General features: G+C 34.2%; 1 protein-coding gene across 1 annotated transcript in view; it reads right to left on the bottom strand.

The window, feature by feature from the left end:
- The window catches only part of LOC118186144 (eukaryotic translation initiation factor 4H-like), a 68737-nt gene extending 61662 nt beyond the window's left edge, over window positions 1–7075 (bottom strand). The window contains exon 1 of the mRNA XM_035356186.2: window positions 6926–7075. Coding sequence (XP_035212077.1) covers window positions 6926–6954 — 29 coding nt within the window. The 5' untranslated portion in view covers window positions 6955–7075. The remainder of the gene's footprint in view (window positions 1–6925) is intronic.
- Between the last annotated feature and the right edge of the window lie 17669 nt (window positions 7076–24744).

The raw sequence follows: 24744 nt of genomic DNA, 5'->3' as shown, positions 1-24744 counted from the left end.
AGAATAATTTGAAGTTTCTGTAGGATTTGTAACGAAAGGGAAAAAAGCATTAATTGACTGGTGTGTAAATGAAGTTTTACTTAGTAGCCATTATTAAGTGTTCTGTTCGGAGGAAGGAAACGCGTATGGTCGAACATCGGATATTTTCGAACGGAGGATATGTTTTACTCTTATTTTTGTGAATTTATGTGGATACACCAGTATACAGATTCTAGTTCAGATAATTTTAGGAAGTGTTTGGATGCTGTTAAGGAATTGTGTTTAACTGAAGATGTCTAAATTCGTAAATAAGGTAAGTGGATATTTTTTTCATATAGTGCTAAGATGAATTTCCTTTTTTATGTTATTTCATTGTTTGATTTAAAATGTAGTTTATTCAGATTACATATTTTTTTGTTGGCTGCTCCTTTGACTTTTAAGTGAATATAGTTCGATGTGTACATGGACAAAGTCAAGGGAGTGCGCAAAGCCTAGTTTGTGAAATTCTCTAATTTTTTTCAAGTGAAAATAGGTCTATGCATATATGGATAAAGTCAAGAGAGTGTGCAATGCCATTTTTGTGCAGTTCTGGGATGTTTTTTTAAAGTGAAAATAGGTCGATGTGTACATGGATAGAGAGTTTGTGCAATTCTTTCTTGTTATTTTGGGTTCGTATAGCAGCGATTTTTCAGCCGAAAATCGCAAGTCAAAATAACAAATCAAAGAATTGCACAAACTCGGTATCCATGTACTGCCAAAAATCACCAAGGGGTACCCTAAAATATATTGGTACTATTCGGTTTTAAGGACCGTAAAAAATCACCAAAATATTGTTGATGCCAGTGCTGCCAAAAATAATTGCGGCAACCCTAACGCAAGAGAGGAAGTATAATAGTAAATAACTATCTAAAAGATTGATGGGCTGATCTTTGGAATATGGTAACTGGTAGTTTGGCGACATTTTGGAGGCGATAAAGGTTACAACCTAGGACTTTGGTAATAATGCGAGCAGTACTCGGTTCCGATTACGTATTATTTTGTGTGAGGGAAATGAGAGATCATGAGATATGTCATGTGATATTAATGGACGAATTACAGTTCTTTAATCGGAAAAGGGGGGAATTTGGAAAAATATCTGTGGCAGTATATTATTTTGTATTAAGCTTCATTGTGTGTTGTGTGAAGTAGTGTTGAATAATTTTTGGATTGTATGGCGCTGCCTAATATTATTTTAAAGATCCGGAAACAGGTGCATATACCAATACAATAGAGGACACGTGGAGTGCTATAAAAAGCGCCATTCCGAGGCATTGTGATAAAGAGAATTTTGCTTTTTATTTAGCGGAGGAAGTGTGGAGGAAAAATTCGCAGAAAAAATCGTTCAATAATTTTACTGAATCAATAATAAAAGTGTATCCACCATGTAAGCAAGATTCTGAAGAAGATTAGGTAAGTTAGTATTTTTAATTATTTGAGGATATTATTTTTATGCATTGCTCTGAATGTAAGGAGTAAATAAAGTAATTTGGTATTATTGGAAAATTGTTATTAGCAATGATTTAGTTTAAAGTAATTAGGATTGTTATCTAATTTTTATTAAATTAATGTATGTGCTTATACGTTTGTAGAATTTGGTATACGTTAGAGTGGAAGTAAACGTGCATGGAAATAATTTAAATATTTCACACTAAGTATTTGTAACCATTTGTAATGTTTGCGGTATGAATTAGTTGGTGACGTTTGTAATATAATAGATAATGTAGAGGTAAAAGTTGTTGAATATTTTATTTATTTTATATGTGGATATGTTCATATTTGGAAAAGGTATATACTTTTTTGCGATCAGGTAATTTCATATATGTTCTTTTTAGCGGGTTTAAAGCTTCAGAAAATTGTCATGCATCTTCGTGAAATTTTTCTAATTTATGAGAAAAAAGCAGTGTACATGGATATAGTGAAGAGTGTGCGCAATGCCATTTTTGTGCAATTCTGGGATGTTTTTCTAAGTAAAAATAAGTCGACATGTACATGGTTTAGTGATATTTTAATTAAATGATAGTTATTTTGTGAATTTTACGTTTGTAGGAATTTGGTATACATTTAAGTTGAGGTAAACATGCATGGAAATAATTTAAATATTTGATACTAAGTATTTGTAATGTTTGAGGTATGAATTCGTTGGTGACGTTTATAATATAATAGATAATTTAGAGGTAAAAGTTTTTGGATATTTTATTTATTTTATACGTGGAAATGTTCATATTTGGAAAAGGTATATACTTTTTCGCGATCAGGTAATTTCATATATGTTCTTTTTACTGGGTTTAAAGATTCAGAAAATTGTCATGTATTTTCGTGAAATTTTTCTAATTTATGAGAAAAAAGCAGTGTACATGGATATAGTGAAGAGTGTGCGCAATGCCATTTTTGTGCAATTCTGGGATGTTTTTTTAAGTAAAAATAAGTCGACGTGTACATGGTTTATGTGTATGTGTTATTCTGAAAAACGCGCAAGGAGTTTGCTATTGTGCACTTTTTCCCAATTTTGCATTGAATATTTGTCATGATTAAGCAGTTTTGTTAGATAAAATTTCTAGCATAAGTGTAATTCGGCTAGTAGATTGTTGGAAAAAGCGTTGAGTAAATAAAAAGAAAAGAAACATGTCTTTACTTCGTGAAGACAAAATGGCGGCGAAAAAAAAATAGAGGGTTGCTGTAGCAGAGTTGGTCGCCAAAAAATCGCCAAGTTACCATAATCCAAAGATCAACCGATTGATGTTTTAATTTAGATGAAAGGTTAATTTCATATAATACTTTTTTATTATTATAATTTATATAAAAAAGGCTAAATATGACTGAATGGAAGCATACGAGTAAATAACTATTTCAGATCATTATTATAATTTATGTAAAAATTACTAAACATAACTGAATGGATGCCTGCATCGTTATTTCGCTACCGAGTTATCGCTAAAGCATAATTTCATCCGTTGGATGTTCAAACGTAATTTTCTATAATGAATGATGCCTTTTCTTTGAAAGAATTCTCGGTAAAGTGCAGAATCACCCACGCATTTGTTTTCGCTTTTTACAAGGGTAAAAACAATTGCATTTTTGTCAATTATCTTTTACTTTTTAAGTGAAAATAGGTCGATGTGTACATAGATAAAGCCAAAGGTGTGCGCAGTGCCATTTTTGTGAAATTCTGGGATTTTTTTTAAGTGAAAATAGGTTGATGTACACATGGATACGGAGTATGTGCAATTCTTAAAAACACGTCAAGCAGTGGATGATTCTGCACTTTACCCAAAATTCTATTCCCGACTTTTCGTCATTGGCAATTTCCAAATTGTTAAATCCATAGGATATTAAAAAATGATTTAAAATCAAAAAAGGATTTAAAAATGAAACTAGTATTTCAATAACGTCTTAGGAAATATAGAACTATATAAACTTACGCAATCTGAAATCAGCGCATACGCTAGATTTGGCGCTTTTGCCCATACATTTTCGCTGCATTTTCTTATGGTCCTCAAAACAGAATACAGTCAAAAGTCGTTAATCCGGACTCGTCGGGACTTCGGCGATTCCGGATTATCGATTTTTTCGGATTATAGATCATCAGTTTAAATCTCGTAAGATGGCATGCAGAAATTCTAAAATTAAAAATATGAAACCTTAATTTATGAAATAAAGAACAATTATAATCTAAAGGGTATCAAAATTTATAAAAAAAGCTTAATATTTATTTGTTTACTTTATTAAACATTTCTTTCAATGTAAGTTGTTTTAAGTTGCTTCTTTTTATGTGATAATACTTTCTCTTTAATTCTATAAACAGACACAATTTCTTGTTCAGTTACAAAGTTCCGCTGTTCAAGTCCAGTTAATTGTTGTGTCGAGAATACCAACTAACTTGTCAATCGAAATTTTTTCGTTTTCACTAACCTCTCTGTCACATTCTTCATGTCTTTATCCATTTTTTGCAGCAATTTCACTTTTTGTTTGATGGACATCGAAACATACTTTCATTTTGTACGATCCTTTGGGAGCTCCAGAATCGGAAATTCTGTTTGACATAATCGAAAGTTCAAGTTTACTTTTATAAAATTGCTCTTACAGTCTGCAAAAAATAATAAGCCAGATCCAATTTGAAGATTAAGGAACAACGCAATCATCAACATTAACTGAAATAGATAATTAGATAATTTTAGATTATACCGTCCGTTATACATAAAACGCGCACACGCATATGCGCAGTGGTAAAAGGTCTTGCGCGCATGCGTAAACGCCTATGTGCATGTGTCCACGCGGCGCATGCGCAGAAAGTTTTTAGCTTTGAGGTCCGGATTATGGGTGTCCGAATTAACGACTTTTGACTGTAGTACCAATATATTTTTACCACATTGTTTTCTCTGTTTCAATAAAATCACAATAAATTCAAATGCTTTTATTAGAAATTTTTAAAAACATATTCTTTTAACAATTTACTTTTTATTCTATAAAAACTACAATACTTATGTCGGTATATTTTTCTTCTATGACTTTTCCTCTTCATACATTTCACATTAGAATTAATTCCACAGTTTATCATGTGGTGAACTGCAAGGTTATGTTAAATGGTATCAACTCCGATTAATCTCTGGATTATGGTAACTTGGCGATTTTTTGCGACCAACCCTGCTACAGCAACCTGCTAGTTGTTTTTGGACGCCATTTTGTTTTCACGAAGTAAAGGCCTTTTTTTTTTTTTTTTTAACTCAACATTTTTTTTTTCCAACAATTTGCGGTGAATCTTTACATTATGGTAACTTGGCGATTTTTTGGTGAAAATTTGGCGACCAACCCTGCTACAGCAACCTGCTAGTTTTGTTTTGGACGCCATTTTGTTTTCACGAAGTAAAGGCATTTTTTTTTTTTTTTAACTCAACATTTTTTCCAACAATCTGATAGCCGAATTACGCTTATACTAGAACTTTTATGGAACAAAAATGCTTAACCATGATGAAGATTAGGTGCGAAATTGAGAAAAAGTGCAGAATCGCAAACTGCTTGCTGCGTTTTTAAAAATTCCACATACACGGTATCTATGTACACGTCGACCTATTTTCGCTTAAAAAAACATCCCAGAATTGCACAAAAATGGCATTGCGCACACTCGACTTTATCTATGTACACATCGACCTATTTTCACTTAAAAAGTCAAAGAAAATTGACAAAAATCCAATTCTTCTTACTCTTGTAAAAAGCGCCAAACAAATAAGTGGGATATTCTGCACTTTAGCAGCGAAATTGTTTCTAAGTGCTTATTAGCTAAAATCACAATCGGAATTTTCCAGAAAATGTCACATTACATGTCTCGTGATCTCTCATTTCTCCGAGACAAAATAATCTGTGATTTGAACTGTGTACTTCTCAGATTATTGCTAAAGTCCTAGCTAGTAACCTTTATTGCCTTACCAAAATGTCGCCAAACTACCTGTTACCATATTCTAAAGATTAGCCCAATTTGCTAGCTAAATTACATTTATGCTAGAACTTTTATGGAACAAAAGTGCTTAATCATGACAAATATTACGTGCGAAATTGGGAGAAAGTGCAGAATCGCCCACTGCTTGCCGCGTTTTTAAGACTTGCACATACACGGTATCATCCATTTACACGTCGACCTATTTTCACTTAAAAAAACATCCTGTTACCATATTCCAAAGATTAGCCTCAACTCCACATGATGTTACGACAAGATTTCAGTAATTCCAATAATTATTTTACGGTTTTCAGCCATGATTCTTATCCAGGTACTTTAACACAGCCTAGTCCAAGTTATCTTCCATTTTTCATCTACGTTAATAAGCATTTATTAATGCGTCATATATCAAAACTTAACATCACGCGAAAATGGGCAGCTGTACGAAATGAAAAAAACTTATCATTAATGTATTAAAAAATTATTTGATGTACTATTCTTTAGAATTTATTTTTACTTTGCTCAAAATTTAGTCTTGAAATTTTTAAACCACACAGATCACAGTCAGACTGTGTGAAGTACTGCTGTGTATTTATATGTTTACACAACGCTACCTCAAAATTTTTGCAAGAAATCAGCACTTATCCCACCCTTTAATATAATCTCACAATTCACCAAATAATGATTCATTGCTACTGAGAAATATATGACGAAGAAAAGTATGCAGACACAGATATTGCAATTTTTGCTTTTAAACCAATTTCTTCGGATTAAGAAACAAATTGAAAATTCACATTACAGCTTTAAGTTTTATTCAGACACAAATTCAATTCGAAGAATTTTTTAAAAAAGCCTCCTCACTTTTAAGACAAAAAAGCAATAATAAAATATCCATAAAATAGCAATAACTTAACCAACAATACAGCATCCTAAAACTAATTTTATCCTTAAAGCAACAGTTCATATAACATGCCAAAACATCAATACGTTATAAACGCTGTACGTACGCGAACAATCCGTATAGAGGAATGTTAAGGGTATGTACTCAAGAGCCCTTAAAAAAACTGAAATAAATTATATATAAACAAAAGAAATACACTTCCAGTAAATTCATAAAAGCTTTAACCTCGACGAGAGACATGAAAGTACTATATTTTAAAAATTAAAAAATATCCTCCCAACATTCTCAGCAGGTGAATATAATAATGTCGCGAAACAAGCATTAATATTCAATTTCTGCATATTTTCAGTTTTTATAGTATCGATACATGCCTATGATTTCTGCAAGCCTCTACTAGAAGATTCTAATGTCCAAGTTCAACATTAGGCTGTAGCTATGCATGAAAAGTTGAATTCATTAAATAGTTTCAAATAAAAAAAAAACAGTGCTCAATAACAATGCTTAATAACAGGTAGCAGGAAGTCCACATATTAACTAAAAATACAAGAAACTAAGTGTAAACAGAAAAAATGTGTTACCTGTACGCATTTTCTAACCGTCTAGCCATGATTCAATCATAGAAACTAGAGAAACTTTAGAATCGTGATACTGCCAAAAATTGGAAACTAATCTTCAGAATGGACAGACAGATAGACTCAGTAGCAGACAGATGTCTTGCTTTGAAACTGCTGAGTCTTTTTGCCTCCAAGTCGAAAAATTAAGCTTAGGGGTTGCTAGTCTAGACACTGGCCAAGATCGATGTCAGAAGTCCAGTGGGAAATCTTTCCACTAGACAGCACACGGGAGCGTATTTTCAAACCCTACCCCACTTTTCGAATTTTCGACGTCATCGAAAAATCGACTAGTTTCGCCTGGATAGTAATTCTTGAGCTTGCTCTGAAGGACGAGAAGTAACATAAACAGAACTTTGCTTGCACTTGTAAACAGTATTAAGTATGTAGTCTGAAAGTCCATACGTTTATGTAATTGCGTAATTTGACTGTTTCTGTAATAAGGAAACTTCACTTACAAAAATTTATTTAATATTATTATCTGGTTACATTATACGAAATGCTGAATGCTGTAATTACTGTCGCAACCTTCACATAACCTTTCACATTGGATTTTGCCTTATCATTGCAAAATATATTGTATTATAAGGATTAAATCAAAGCAAATTACTTTCTTAAAGATGTGAATGTTCTAACTGAATTTTCTTTTTATCATTTATTATTTAGTTCCGCTTTGAAAAAAGCATTCATATTTAACAAATAATTATCTCGGCTGAAAATGTTTTGTTTGTTTAACACACACAGATCGTATTTTATTCTCGAGTGTCAAGATGTAGAAACATCTTTTTACTCGACTTCTGATAAAGATCGGGTGGGGGGAGAAAGAGAAGGGTGAAAGGAGAGTGGGAGGCGGATGAAAGCGAGTGAGGTCCGCACTAGCGGGGGGTGCGAAAAAAGGGGGGAGTCAAGTTCAGTGTCGTTATAAGATGTAGCCGCGGGTGGTAAAACCGCAGAGTCAGTTTAGTGTGAATGAGTCAATTAAGGTTGTGATTCTTATGTGGGAAGGATGTGACATGGGTAACGATGTTTTTCTCTGCGACGCGGGGAGTGTCTGAGAGTGCTAATAAGGCTATTATTGTGGGTTTGTACTGAATAAAAGAAGTTGACCGCTAATCGTTTAATATACTCTTGAATAAGTTCGATTCGAAGGTCTCTGTGAATACAGATGTTGGCAATATACCAAGGAGCATTGATAATTTCTCGTAGAAATTTATTTTATAGATTTTTTAATTTGTAATTGTTTAATATTGGTTTTAGCTGCATGTCCCCAGATCAGTGCTGCATAAAGAAGAGCTGGGCGCAATATGGAGCGATATAGAATTAATTTGTTTGTAGTAGATAAGTTGCTTTTTCTACCAAGAAGAGGTCGCATAGTAGCTGTGGTGATTTTAAATTTTTGTACTACGAACCGGAAATGGGTTCTGAAGGTAAGTTTTTGGTCAAGGGTGACTCCAAGGTATTTGGTTTCATTAATCCAGTCTATTTCTTCGTCAAATATTTCAGGGGGTGGAGGATAGTATTTCATGTTTCCTTTGCGGAAAATTATTGCCTTAGTTTTATGAGTGTTAATTTTAATCCTCCAAAGGGTAAGCCATTTTTCCAGTTTTATGAGATAGCTTTGGAGTTGATTTCTTACGGCGATAACTGTGCAGGCTTTAGTGAGTATGGCGGTGTCATCGGCAAAGAGTGCAAGATGAACAGAAGGGTCTTTAGGGATGTCTTGTGTATAAATATTAAAAAGGTACGGCGAAAGTGCCGACCCCTGTGGGCCACCAGCATTGATTACTCTGGTGGTAGAGTAAGAAGTACCGATTTTGATTCTGAATGTTCTGTTGCTAAGAAAAGAGGCTATTAAGCGAATAAAATTATCTAGAAAATTGAGAGTGATTAGTTTGTAAATGAGGCCTCTATGCCATACCCTGTCAAAAGCTTTCTTGTTTGTTTAAAAACTATATTTGTCATTAATGTAATAAGAACACGTTAATCTAGTTCTTCGTAGATCAATATGACAACGAATTCAAAATGTTTCAAAAACAGTTCTTTAATCTTTAGTTTGTAGTAGATGCAACTAAATGGCTCAGAGAAAAAATATTCATATAAAAAAATTCAATAACAAAACTATTTCTATTTCAGTGAGAAATCCACTTTTAATTCTTATATAATAGAGAAATGTAACATAAGCATTTTGGAAGCTTTTAAGTATAAGCTAAAGATTTACAATACAATTTTATGTAAGAAAAGTAATAATTTACTTTCATTCCTTTTAAATCAGCATATTCGTTTGCAATAGATAACTAAAATTTTTTGCAAGTTAGAGACTTAACTTGAACACACAGTATTCTGTCACTTAAAATATCAATTAATTGTTCTTTTTCATTCAGAGATACATTGGAATAGAAAATACCCAAGGAAAATGTGTCACGGATCGAACCTAATTCCTTATTTGGAAATTTTTCCAAAAGTTTTCTGTCAATTTTATTATATGTTATTTTAAACAAGAAATCTATATTATTTTTTTAGTAAATTCTGAAAAACATATTTTTTTTGTTCAGTTGTCCTTGAAAAATTATTAACTTAGTTTTAAAAGCTTCAATACTGGTGCTCAGTATTAAAATATTTAGGTTTTTAGAAAATATCTAATATGTAACTGAGTTTTTTAACCAATCATTATTAATGAATGAACTTACTGATTTATGTTTCTTTTCTTCCAAAAATATGTAAACTGTATTTCTCAAATCGAAAATATGTCGCAGTATTTTTTTTGTGTGGAAGCCATCTGACTTCTGGTAATAATGTCTCATACACAGAACTTATTACATAGTATTAAAAAGAGACAACTGTGTAGGATTTTCCCTTTTAATGTAATTAATCGCAGTAATAACCCTGGAATATCTTCTGCAATTCTTCATCAATGTCTTTTGCAACAAGAGCTTGTCTATGTGTCGTACAGTCGATGAATATTATATGGGGAGTAATGTTTATTATTTGCTCTCCTAATCCTTTATAATTACCTGTTAATGCTGCAGCATCATCAGTACAGTCGGTCACAAAAGTATTCGAACACCGGTACCCATTCAGAAAATTTACTTTTCCGTTGAGAAACAAAATTGTCTCCAAAGTCCATCTTGGTTCGATAGAAAAAAAAACAAAAGGATGGCTCATGTCCAAAATTGGCTAGGTGCATGAAACAAAATACAACATGACCTATCTCGGTGAGATGGGAAACAAAATGGCTGCTCACGTAATCCATTATTGCGCTCATAGAAAACGCAAAGTGTCGCTGCGGCTCGTCTCGGTTCGCGAAGAGTGAAAACCCAAAACGGTCTGCAGTGTCTATCTTTGTTGAATGAGAAAACAAAGGATGGCTCATGTCCAGTTTGTTTAGGTGTGGGAAAAAAATATAACGTGACCTATCTGGATGAGATGTCTCCAGCGATCCAGTATAGACTTTTTCCCCATCTGCAATAGGTGACATCTATAAACAATTCCATTGAAATCTCCTCGAAATATAAGAAACAGCTAGCTCGTGAAATTGTAAAGTATTCCCAAAGAATTCCACTTCTTGAAGAAGGAAAAGCACCCTAGCTGCAGATGAGGTAGAGAGAGAAAAAGCATGTTGCACCATGGAGAGCCCGCACGGTTCTGAACAGAAAACGTGGAATGCTTTTATAGAAAAGAGTTGAAAGTGAAAGTAAAAGCCGATTGGAAATTTTTCAATTGGTTGCCGACTGGGAAAAAATTTTCAGAGCTGAGAAAAAAAAATCTGATATGTAAAGAAAAAAAAAAAAAAACTTTTTGTTAATTTTTATCATGTCTTCTAGACATGATAAAAATTAACCCTACCCCCCTTTTGTGTGGGAATATTGTCTCACTGTTTCTAAAAATAGACCATCACTCATTCTAGGAATTATATGTTTTAAAAAGGATGAGTTTAAAGTTTATAAGATAAGATAAGTTTTTAAAAAGGATATGTTTTAAAAAGTCTTTGGGTTTCTCCATTCCAAAGTAAACAAAGTGAAGACATCAAATTAATAGAAAAAAAAGGAAGAGTTTTTTTTTTTTTTTTTAATAGCTCTGGAAATATTTTTCCAATTCAACAGCCAAGAAATATTTCCAGCCAATACAATTTCATTTTTACTTTCACTTTCAATTCATTTCTTATATCTATAAGAAAATTTCATGTTTCTGTTCAGATCAGTGTGGGTTGTTCAAGACGCAGCAACTCTACTCCATCCCACAACCAGGAAAAAAAGATGTTCTTTCATGAGATGTTCTTTTGGCTTTCGAAAACAATGATGACATGATGATTGTAATACATTTCGGTTCTCATGTCCCATGCTTGAACTCAGAATTATTTCCAGAACTCTGAGAATTTTTCCTAGTCAGCTCGATAACCCAGCTTTCGTATATTTATTTTTTAAACCACTCGAGTTTCGACTTCCCATCCGTGTGTGCTGTGCATTCAACCTGGAGACACATTCCTTGAGCTCTAAGAAAATGTTTCCCAGCAGACTCAATCGCTGAAATGGATTAAAAATAAATTCTTTCATACATTTTTAAAGCTCAAGAGTGTTAGCTGTCATGGAAAGAGCCTTTTTTTCCCCTGAGCTCTAAGAAAATGTTTCCCAGCAGACTCAATCGCTGAAATGGATTAAAAATAAATTCTTTCATACATTTTTAAAGCTCAAGAGTGTTAGCTGTCATGGAAAGAGCCTTTTTTTTCCCTGAGCTCTAAGAAAATGTTCCCAGCAGACTCAATCGCTGAAATGGATTAAAAATAAATTCTTTCATACATTTTTAAACCTCAAGCGTGTTAGCTGTCATGGAAAGAGCCTTTTTTCCCCCTGAGCTCTGAGAAAATGTTTCCCAGCAGACTCAATCGCTGAAATGGATTAAAAATAAATTCATTCATACATTTTTAAAGCTTAAGCGTGTTAGCTGTCATGGAAAGAGCCTTTTTTTCCCCTGAGCTCTGAGAAAATGTTTCCCAGCAGACTCAATCGCTGAAATGGATTAAAAATAAATTCTTTCATACATTTTTAAAGCTTAAGCGTGTTAGTTCTCATGGAAAGAGCCTTTTTTTCCCCTGAGCTCTAAGAAAATGTTTCCCAGTCCACTCAATCGCTGAAATGGATTAAAAATAAATTCTTTCATACATTTTTTAAACCTCAAGAGTGTTAGCTGTCATGGAAAGAGCCTTTTTTTTTTACCTGAGCTCTAAGAAAATGTTTCCCAGCAGACTCAATCGCTGAAATGGATTAAAAATAAATTCTTTCCTACATTTTTAAACCTCAAGCGTGTTACCTGTCATGGAAAGAGCCTTTTTTTCCCGTGAGCTCTGAGAAAATGTTTCCCAGCAGACTCAATCGCTGAAATGGATTAAAAATAAATTCATTCATACATTTTTAAAGCTTAAGCGTGTTAGCTGTCATGGAAAGAGCCTTTTTTTCCCTTGAGCTCTGAGAAAATGTTTCCCAGCAGACTCAATCCCTGAAATGGATTAAAAATAAATTCTTTCATACATTTTTAAAGCTTAAGCGTGTTAGTTCTCATGGAAAGAGCCTTTTTCCCCTGAGCTCTAAGAAAATGTTTCGCAGCCCACTCAATCGCTGAAATGGATTAAAAATAACTTCTTTCATACATTTTTAAAGCTCAAGCGTGTTAGATGTCATAGAGCTGCAGATGAGGTAGGGAGAGAAAAAGCATGTTGCACCATGGGGAGCCCACACGGTTCTGAACAGAAAACGTGGAATACTTTTATAGAAAAGAGTTGAAAGTGAAAGTAAAAGCCGATTGGAAAGTTTTCACTTGGTTGCCGACTGGGAAAAAATTTTCAGAGCTCAGAAAAAAATTATGAGATGTAAAAAAAAAAAAAAAACATTTTGTTAATTTTTATCATGTCTTCTAGACATGATAAAAATTAACCCTACCCCCTTTTGTGTGGGAATGTTGACTCACTGTTTCTAAAAATAGACCATGACTCATTCTAGGAATTATATGTTTAAGAAAGGATGAGTCATGGTCTTTGGGTTTCTCCATTCCAAAGTAAACAAAGTGAAGACATCAATTTAATAGAAAAAAAGGAAGAGTTTTTTTTTTTCAGCTTTGGAAATATTTTTCCCATTCAACAGCCAAGAAATATTTCCAGCCAATACAATTTCATTTTTACTTTCACTTTCAATTCATTTCTTATATCTATAAAAACATTTCATGTTTCTGTTCAGATCAGTGTGGGTTGTTCAAGATGCAACATCTCTACTCCATCCCACAACCACGAAAAAAAGATGTTCTTTCATGAGGAATTTTTTTGGCTTTCGAAAACAATGATGACATGATGATTGTAATACATTTCTGTTCTCATGTCCCATGATTGAACTCAGAATTATTTCCAGAACTCTGAGAATTTTTCCTAGTCAGCTCGATGAACCAAATTTCGTATATTTATTTTTTAAACCACTCGAGTTTCGACTTCCCATCCGTGTGTGCTGTGCATTCAACCTAGACACACATTCCCTGAGCTCTAAGAAAATGTTTCCCAGCCCACTCAATCGCTGAAATGGATTAAAAAAAATTCTTTCATACATTTTTAAAGCTCAAGCGTGTTAGCTGTCATGGGGAGAACCTTTTTTTCCCTGAGCTCTAAGAAAATGCTTCCCAGCCCACTCAATCGCTGAAATGGATTAAAAATAAATTCGTTCCTATATTTTTAAAGCTCAAGCATGTTAGCTCTCATGAAAAGGGCCTTTTATTTTCCCCAGCCCACTCAATAGCTGAAATGAATTAAAAACAAATTCTTTCATACATTTTTAAACCTCAAGAGTGTTAGCTGTCATGGAAAGAGCCTTTTTTTTCCCTGAGCTCTAAGAAAATGTTCCCAGCAGACTCAATCGTTGAAATGGATTAAAAATAAATTCTTTCATATATGTTTAAAGCTCAAGCGTGTTAGCTGTCATAGAAACTGAAATTTATGTCATGGTTTGTGTCTCACACGTCGTCAACGGTATGGTTTGAGGTGAAAATTGAAAACCCGGTATGAAAAATCTCTTTAAGTTCACTTTAGAAGAAGCTGTGGGATAGAGAGATTTCGTCATGGAAAAATGTCTTTCAATGTCTTTCAATGTCAGTCATGGGAAAATGTCTTTCAATGTCCGTCATGGAAAAATGTCTTTCAATGTCCGTCATGGAAAAATGTCTTTCAATATCATGATATCTCCTTTCAAATAGGATTGAAGGATTTTTCTTAGACTATGTTGAAATCTTGATCCATCCAAATTACAGATGGGAAATTCTGATCCATGGATGGATCATCCAATTTCGCTAGAACCTGATAAACGGTTGCTGATGAAATCCAAACGAAAACCCTAGCTTTTCAAACAGGAAACATTTCCCCCTAAACGTATTAATGATTTCTATTCTGTGAGACATTAAAAAGTGGAAAGAAACTTGTGTTCACAGAAGCTCTTTCTAGAAGAGTGGTCCTAGGTCCAGATGAGATAGAGAAAGAGAAAAAGCATGCTGCACCTTGGATAGCCCGCACGGTTCTGAATAGAAAACGTGGAATACTTTTATAGAAAAGCGATGAAGGTGAAAGTAAAAGCCAAATCGTCTTGGCTGTAGAATTTTCACTTGGTTGCCGACTGGGAAAAATTTTTCAAAGCTCAGAAAAAAAATTTGAAATGTAAAAAAAAAAAAAAAAAAAAATAAACTTTTTGTTAATTTTTATCATGTCTTCTAGACATGATAAAAATTAACCCTACCCCCCTTTTGTGTGGGAATGTTGTCTCCCTGTTTCTAAAAATAGACCATGACTCATTCTAGGAATTATATGTTTTAGAAAGGATGAGTCATAGTCTTTGGGTTTCTCCATTCCAAAGTAAATAAAGTGAAGACATCAAATTAATAGAAAAAAAGGAAGAGTTTTTTTTTTTATTATTTCAGCTCTGGAAATATTTTTCCCATTCAACAGCCAAGAAATATTTCCAGCCAATACAATTTCATTTTTAGTTTCACTTTCAGTTCATTTCTTATATCTATAAAAACATTTCATATTTCTGTTCAGATCAGTGTGGGTTGTTCAAGATGCAGCAACTCTACTCCATCCCACAACCAGGAAAAAAAGATGTTCTTTCATGAGGAATACTTTTCGCTTTCGAAAACAATGATGACATGATGATTGTAATACATTTCTGTTCTCATGTCTCATGCTTGAACTCAGAATTATTTCCAGAACTCTGAGAATTTTTCCTAGTCCACTCGATGACCCAAATTTCGTATATTTATTTAAGCTACACGAGTTTCGACTACCCATCCGTGTGTGCTGTGCTTTCAACCTGGACACACATTCCCTGAGCTCTAAGAAAATGTTTCCGAGCCCCCTCAATCGCTGAAATGGATTAAAAATAAATTCTTTCATACATTTTTAAAGCTCAAGAGTGTTAGGTATCATGGAAAGAGCTTTTTCTTTCCACAGCCCACTCAATCGCTGAAATGGATTAAAAATAAATTCTTTCATACATCTTTAAAGCTCAAGCGTGTTAGCTGTCATGGAAAGAGCCTTTTTTATCCCAGCCCACTCAATCGCTGAAATGGATTAAAAATAAATTCTTTCATATATGTTTAAAGCTCAAGCGTGTTAGCTGTCATGGAAACTGAAATTTATGTCACGGTTTGTGTGTCACACGTCGTCAACGGTATGATTTGAGGTGAAAATTGAAAACCCGGTATAAAAAATCTCTTTAACTTCACTTTAGAAGAAGGTGTGGGATAGAGAGATTTCGTCATGGAAAAATGTCTTTCAATGTCTTTCAATCTCCGTCATGGGAAAATGTCTTTCAATATCATGTCATCTCCTTTCAAATAGGATTGAAGGATTTTTCTTAAACTATGTTGAAATCTTGATGCATAAAAACCACGGATGGGAAATTCTGATTTATGGATGGATCATCCAATTTCGCTAGACCCTGATAAACGGTTGCTGATGAAATCCAAACGAGGGGTCCTAGCGTTTCAAATGGGAAACATTTTCCCCTAAAAAGAGGAATGATTTCTATTCTGTGAGAAGTCAAAAATTGGAAAAAAGCTTGTGTTCACAGAAGCTCTTTCTAGAAGAGTGGTCCTGGGTCCAGATGCAATAGAGAGAGAAAAAGCATGCTGCACCTTGGACAGCCCGCACACTTCTGAACAGAAAACGTAGAATACTTTTATAGAAAAGTGTTGAAAGTGAAAGTAAAAGGCCAATCGTCTTGGCTGTAGAATTTTCACTTGGTTGCCGACTGGGAAAAATTTTTCAAAGCTCAGAAAAAAAAATTTGAGATGTAAAAAAAAAAAAAAAACCTTTTTGTTAATTTTTATCATGTCTTCTAGACATGATAAAAATTAACCCTACCCCTCTTTTGTGTGGGAATGTTGTCTCACTGTTTCTAAAAATAGACCATGTATACCAATATACTACAAACGGACTTGAACGCCTGTTCTCAGTATGTAGCTATACAAATTTGAAGGTAAAATTAAAAAAAGACATCTCTTTGGGGAAAAGGGAGTAAATTTGTATAGGAATATACTACAAACGGAATTTAAGGCCTGTTTTCAGTATATAGCTATACAAATTGGAAGGTAAAAAAAAAATTAAAAAAAAAGACATCTTTTTTTTCGGGGGGGAAGGCAGTGAATTTGTATAGGAATATACTACAAACGGACTTTAAAGCCTGTTTTCAGCATATAGCTATACAAATTGCCAGGTAAAAAAAAATATAAAAAAAAGACATCTTTTTTTTCGGGGGGGGAAGGCAGTGAATTTGTATAGGAATATACTACAAACGGACTTTAAAGCCTGTTTTCAGCATATAGCTATACAAATTGGAAGGTAAAAAAAATAAAAAAAAAGACATCTTTTTTTTTCGGGGGGGGGAAGGCAGTGAATTTGTATAGGAATATACTACAAACGGACTTTAAAGCCTGTTTTCAGCATATAGCTATACAAATTGGAAGGTAAAAAAATAAAAAAAAGACATCTTTTTTTTTCGGGGGGGGAAGGCAGTGAATTTGTATAGGAATATACTACAAACGGACTTTAAAGCTTGTTTTCAGCATATAGCTATACAAATTGGAAGGTAAAAAAAAAAATAAAAAAAAGACATCTTTTTTTTTCGGGAAATTAAGTGAATTTGTATAGGAATATACTACAAACTGACTTTAATGCCTGTTTTCAGTATATAGCTATACAAATTGGAAGGTAAAAAAAAATAAAAAAAAAAGATATCTTTTTTGGGGAAAAGGAGTGAATTTGTATAGAAATATACTACAAGAACATCAAGAAAAGAACATCATGGGTCCAAGAATTGAAAGTAAAAGTCCAAAAACGAAATGTTAACGACTGGGAAGAAAATTTTCAAAGCTGAAAAAAGATTTAAAAAAAAAAAAAAAAAAAAAACTTTTTCTTTCTTAATTTGATGTCTTCATTCTTTTGACCTTGTAGAAATAAAAAAAGTGAAGACATCAAATTAAGAAAGAAAAAAGGAAGGTTTTTTTTTTTTTTTTTTTAATGTGTTAAAATTTTTCCAGAGCTCTGAGAATTTTTCCCAGTCGGTTTCTAGAAGCAACTCGTTAATGTATTTAAACCACTCGCGTTTCAGTTTCAGATCAGTCTGTGCTGTGCACTCAACGTGGATACACGCTTCTCACTCTCCTGGGAAGAGCTTCTGTGAAGGTATGTGAACATTTTTTTCTTACTCTTTTGTATTTCATAGACTACAAATATTTATTGAGTCACCCATTTTATTGAAATGTATTCTTATTTCCTTTCAATACTTTGAGGTAGGGTAATATTTTTCCCCCTGCTACTGTTTTTGCTTTTCAAGGCTAGAAATGTTTTACTCAATAGCTGTTTTTATAGAAAACATGCTATTATTTCATATACTGATATATTTTGTGAAACTTTAACAAATTCCTTTCAAGAAGCCAAGATCATGTGATCCACACAGCTGGCTAGACCCGTCAGTGTAATCGGATCACGATTGTTCCATCATATACTGATATATTTTGTGAAACTTTAACAAATTCCTTTGAAGAAGCCAAGATCTCGTGATCCACAGCTGGCTAGATACGTCAGTGTAATCGGATCACGATTGTTCCATCATATACTGATATATTTTGTGAAACTTTAACAAATTCCTTTCAAGAAGCCAAGATCTCGTGATCCACAGCTGACTCCATTAGTCAGGAAAAACGGATCACGATTTTATCAATCGTATACCGATATATTTTGTGAAACTTTAACAAATCCCTTTCAACAGGGCAAGATCTCGTGATCCATAGCTGGCTAGAGCAGTCAGGATCAATGGATCACGATTGTCCCATCCTATACTGATATATTTTGTGAAACTTTAACAAGGCAAGATCTCGTGATCCACAGCTGGCTAGACTAGTCAGGATTAACGGATCACGATTTTATCAATTGTATACTGATATATTTTGTGAAACTTCTTTAACAAATCCTTTTCAATAAGGCAAGATCTCGTGATCCACAGCTGGCTAGAGCAGTCAGTATAATCGGATCACGACTGTTCCCTCGTATACTGATATATTTTGTGAAATTTTAATAAATGACTTTCAAGAAGGCAAGATCTCGTGATCCAGAACTGACTAGACCCGTCAGAATTAACGGATCACGATTGTTCCATTGTATACTGATATATTTTGTGAAACTTCTTTAACAAATGACTTTCAAGAAGGCAAGATCTCGTGATCCACAGCTGACTAGACTTGTCAGAATTAACGGATCACGATTGTTCCATTGTATACTGATATATTTTGTGAAACTTCTTTAACAAATGACTTTCAAGAAGGCAAGATCTCGTGATCCACAGCTGACTAGACCCGTCAGAATTAACGGATCACGATAGTTCCATCTTATACTGATATATATTTTGTGAAACGTTAACAAATGACTTTCAAGAAGGCAAGATCATGTGATTCAATAGAATTGTTCAATCGTATACTGGCATATTCTGATAAAACAACAGAATGATCCAATTTTGAATACGATCCCAATATGTTTTTATAAAATCCATTTCATATTTTGTTAAACGTGAACGACTGACTTTTAAGCTGGCTGCATGGGTGTTTTTTTTCGTGGTTTTTCCCCATGTGTAACGTGAATACGAGCCAGTTTCCCTTCCAAAGTCCTCCACGAAGGCATTTCTTAAGGCAAATAGCCCTCAAATGCTTTACCGTTCTCCGAATCGACTTGAGCTCTCTCCAACTTCCACGGTGTCATTTGAACGATCGAGTCGGCTGTTGGAAAAAAATGTCTGACAGCTGAAAACAATATCTCCACACACCTTCACAAAACCTCTTTCCAGGAGGAAGAAGCGTGTATTCAGCTCCAGTGCACAGCACAGACTGATTTAAAGCTGAAACGCGACTGGTTTAAATAGATGAGAACCCTCTATAGAAATAATTTGAATATATCTGGTTTTGTGAATTAAGCCGACTGGGAAAAGAAATTCTCAGAGCTCAGAAAAAAATTATGAGATGAAAAAAAAAAAAAAAAAAAAAACAATCTTTTTGTTAATTTTTATCATGTCTCCTAGACATGATAAAATTAACTCCCTTCTCTTTTTGTCTGGGAATGTTGTCTCACTCTTTCTAAAAATAGACAATGACTCATTGTTTCTAAAGAATAGAATTCCAAGAAAAGATTGGATGAGTCATGGTGTATTTTTAGAAAGTGGGAGACAACATTCCCATACAAAAGGAGGGGTGAGTTAATTTTTATCATGTCTAGAAGACATGATAAAAATTAACAAAAAGATTGTTTTTTTTTTTTTTTTTTTTTTTTTTTTTTTTTTTTTTTTTTTTTTTTACATCTCAGAATTCTTATTCTGAGCTCTGAAAATATTTTCCCAGCCGATCTCATTTCGTTTTTCGACTTTCACTTTCAAATCTTCTCTTTTCTATAAAAGTATTTCGAGTTTCTGTTCAAAACACTGTGGGTTGTTGAAAAGGTAACACATCTCCCTCTCTACATTAATGGGGAATCCAAGATGTTGTAAAGAAGAATTCTTTGAGAATCTCTTAACCTTTCTGAACTTTAGACGAGCTAGCTGGATATTTCTTCATTTCTTTTTCAAGTATGGGTTCAAAGGATTCTTTTAAATAGTTGCAAGTAAGACGTTGTATTATTTTCTGTTGATCATGAATCTATTAAAAAATTTCAATGCCTAATTTTAGGGCTACCTTTACCCAACATGATTCATATGTTTTACTCTACGTTTTAGATAAGACCCTCTCTTAAAAACATGATTTTCCTATTCAAAGTTGAAATGAGTTTTCAAAAGCATGATCCTTTTAAAGAAAACATGTGTGTTTGTGTAGGTGTGGTGGGACGGTTAGCTTTCTTTCTTACGAGATAGTCATCTCCACGAGATGTGTTTTGGATATCTTCTCCACCCTCTCTCTTTACCCAATCTCATGATATTCTTTAAGAATTTCTTAGCCATTTGTCAATGAAGGAGATTATAATTGAAGAATTTATGAATTTGGGAACATGTCACCATGGCAAATCTAAAATCTTGGCACTGGATACTGGAAAGCCCCGCTCTGATTATAATTCTGAGTTCTAGCATGGGACATTTTTTAAAGCAATAAGCTAAACTATTTTTTCTAGTCTCATATTCTCTCGTGACTAGGGTTCCAGATTTGGGTAGAGAGAGACATGTTGCCTCATCAACAGCCCGCACTGTTCTGAACAGAAACGTGGAATGCTTTTATAGAAAAGTGAAGAGTTGAAAGTGAAAGTCGAAAAACGAAATGGGAACGGCTAGAAAAAATTTCTCAGAGCTCAGAAAAAAAATTCTGAGATGTAAAAAAAAAAAAAAAAAATCTTTTTGTTAATTTTTATCATGTCTTCTAGACATGATAAAAATTAACTCCCTTCTCTTTTTGTCTGGGAATGTTGTCTCCCACTTTCTAAAAATAGACCATGACTCATCTTTTCTAAAGAATAGAATTCCAAGAAAAGATTGGGTTCTGGTCTATTTTTAGAAACGGTAAGACAACATTCCCAGATAAAAGGGGGTTGAGTTAATTTTTATCATGTCTAGAAGACATGATAAAAATTAACAAAAAGTTTTTTTTTTTTAGTCCAAAGGGGCATTGTCCCGAAGGACTATTAGTTTCGTTTGGGCGTTTTGCGTCGACAACCGTAGAATGTCCGATTCACTTTTCAAAATAAAGAGATGCCACGTCGTAAGCTGACCGAAGAAGAAAAGCTTATATCTCGTCAGAAACGATTAGAAAATGTACGTGAGACAAATAAACGGAAACGTGAAGATCCGGAATATCGTTCTAAGGAAACTACTTCCAAGAAGGAATATAGAAAACGTAAGAAACTTGGATCAGATGTCTCGGCAAATGAAGAATTAGAAATTATATTTAGAGAGGATAAAAATATGACATGGCGTGAAGAAAGATTGGTAATATTCCGCGAGTTTAACAAACGAAAAAGGGAGAACGAAGATTATCGATCTAAAGAGGCTGCATCTAAGAGAGAATACAGGAAACGTAAATCATGTCAAGCTTACGATATCGAGATAAAACGTTTCAAAAGAGATTTCGATTTAAATTCTACGGTCTTAACTCCTCAATTTCAGAAATTATCTGAAAAATTCTTTAAAGCCATATCCGAAGGTCCTACTTACGTCTGCTATTGTTGTGATCGTTTATGGTTTAAAGAATCGATAAGATCTTTAACGAAAACCTGCCTTATTTCCAAAGGAGCCGAAGAAGATTTTATAAAATCGGTTTTCTATATCGATAAAGGCGATACGGGTGAATTTTGTGCGACCTGTTATCAAACAATTTTATCCCTCGGTATTCCTACGTTGGCTGTATGTAACGGCTTTAAGTTTCACGAAATTCCTGATTGTTTAAAAGATCTGACACCTTTAGAAGAACGATTAGTTTCATGTCGATTACCATTCATGCAAATTAACAAGCTCGGTAGAGATCGACAGTTAGGTATTGTCGGAAATGTCGTGAATGTTCCTATCGATTTAGAAGCGACGGTTAATAAGCTGCCGAGAAATTTAGATGATGGCTATACCGTTCATGTAAAATTGAAGAAACGTTTAACATTTAAATCTGATTACATGTATGAGATCATTAATCCCGATAGTGTATTTAAAGCGGCTCATTACCTATTGCAGCAAGAGCTTTACAAACATTGTAATATTACACTTTCAATGGAGTGGTATGAAAACTTTAAGCAAAAGACGTTTGATGTGGATAAGCTTATAACAGAATTTGACGAAGAAGAAGAGGAGGAGGGGGGAGAGAACGATAGGTACCTTGATTTAAATCCTGGGGCCGGGCATACCCTCATCCAGCAAGATCATGGCTTATGCTTGGCCCCAGGAGAAAATCAAGTTCCCATATCGTTGCTCAACGATACGTTTGGTGAGGAATTTGCCTTTCCTACTATATATTGTGGTAAAGCTAGACATTTTGAGACCTTGCCAACTTATACGCAAATAACTAACTCTGAAATAAGAAGATCGGATAGAAGAGCAGCTCGACCCGATCATCTTCTTTATGCTTACTGTAAATATCTGCGGATTAATTTGAGAAATGCCTTGTGTATAGCTGTTCGTAAAAAGAAGTTATTAGAAGGATCACTGACGGCGCAAAATGTGTTGAATCAGGATTTTGTCGAGAGATTGATCGATCATAATGATGCTTACAAATTTCTGAAGAACATAAAGAATGCTCCGGCTCATTGGGAGAAGGAGAAGACGAGACTATTTGCAGCCATCAGGCAATTTGGGTTACCTACTTTATTTGTAACGGTTTCTGCTGCTGAAACCCATTGGTACGAATTAATGAAATTTTTGTCATACAATATCGATCATCGTGAGTTGACTCAAGAAGAATTTAAAAATATGGAATATTTGGAAAAATGCCAACTCATTCGAAATGATCCGGTGACTTGCTCTTTATTCTTCGACCATAAGTATCGTGAGTTGATGAAAACCTGGAAGTCCGTGTATGGTCCATTCGGTAAATACAAAATCGCTCATTCTTACTACCGAATCGAATTTCAGCATAGAGGTAGTCCACATGCCCATATGCTTCTTTGGTTAGAAAACGCTCCTGAATATTCCCCAGATACTTTAGAGGAGTGTGTTACATTTATAGATGAAATGATGACGTGCAGTACAGAAAACCGTTTCATTGATTATCAGACTCACAAGCATTCTTTCACATGTAAAAAAGTTAGAAAAGATCGGAAAGAGATTTGTCGATTTAACATGCCCTTCTTTCCCATGGACAAAACGAGAATACTGGAACCATTCAGCGAAGAAGACAACAATAAACGTAGTAAAGAGAAAGAAAAATTCAAAGAAATGAAAGATCACTTATCGAATATAGACTACAAAAACAACGACATGTCTTTTGATGACTTTTTACAATCGATCAATTTATCATTCGACCAATATATCAACATCATTCGATCTGGCATTAATCGGGCTACTGTATGTCTTAAACGTGATGTGAAAGAAATCATGATAAATAACTATAGTCCAAAGATTATCAATTTAATGCAGTCCAACATGGATATTCAATTCATTTTGAACGGATATGCTTGTGTGGCCTACATGGTTGATTACATCAATAAATCTCAAAGAGGCATGTCGAAACTGTTAAGACAATGTATTGAAGAACTTCGAAAAGGCAATCATACTCTGCAGGAAAGTTTAAAACAGGTGGCAAATAAGTTCATAAATGCTTCGGAAGTCAGTGCTCAAGAAGCTGCTTGGAGCCTGTTAGAATTACCCATGAGTAGACTTTCAGAAGACGATATATTCGTTCCTACGTTTCCTCCCGGGGAAAGAGCTAGAATTTTGAAAAGTAATGAAGTGTTAAAAGACTTACCAAAAGATAGCCAAGAAGTATTTGAATTGTCTGTTTTAGATAAATATGTGAAACGACCGGCTATTTTGGAAAATATATGTCTGGCGGACTTTGCTACGAGATTCAATTACCTAAAGATGGGTCAGGAAGATATGGTGTTGTTGGATCATTCTTTATATGTTTACGAAAGAAAAAGAAGAAAAATTCTGAGAGCGGTCGGTTACAAACAATCGGTTGACGAACTGAATTACTACCGAGAACAAATCATGCTGTATACAAATTGGAGAGATGAACGTAAGGAAATTTTGGATCAGGATTTCAAAACGATTTACAACACGAAACTCTCTATGATCCAGGAGAACAGACAAATATTTACGCGTATTGACCACGACCTTGAAACCATTTCGATTGAAAAGGAAGATGACGATGCTTTCAATGAGATCAGTAAGGAATTGCAGGATCCAGAAGCGGATTTGGAATTTGAAGAAGACGATTTTAAAGCAGATATCGGTCTAGACCTGGAAGAGTATGTCGGTAAAGAGTTTGACGTGTTCCGCATTCAAAGTAGAATGTCGGATGATCAATTTAATCAACTCCTTCGAAAAGCAAACATTCGACAACATGATATTTTGAAGCACATAATGTATTTAACGCTGTTCGAAACAGATCCATTTCACATTTTTATAACGGGTCCTGCAGGCTGTGGTAAATCCTATTTAATCAATATGATAACAGAAAATTTGGGACGAATTTACGATGGCAAAAGAGGTTCAGACCCCTCGTCTCTCAAAATCTTAAAACTTGCGCCAACGGGAAAAGCGGCTTACAACATTTCGGGACTCACTTTACACACCGCTTTCGGTTTACCGACGAAA

The sequence above is a fragment of the Stegodyphus dumicola genome, chromosome X2, assembly GCF_044657685.1.
Source record: "Stegodyphus dumicola isolate Sdum_Otavi_A_Nest chromosome X2, ASM4465768v1".
NCBI lineage: Eukaryota > Metazoa > Arthropoda > Arachnida > Araneae > Eresidae > Stegodyphus > Stegodyphus dumicola.
This window is presented reverse-complemented; position numbering and strand designations above follow the sequence as displayed.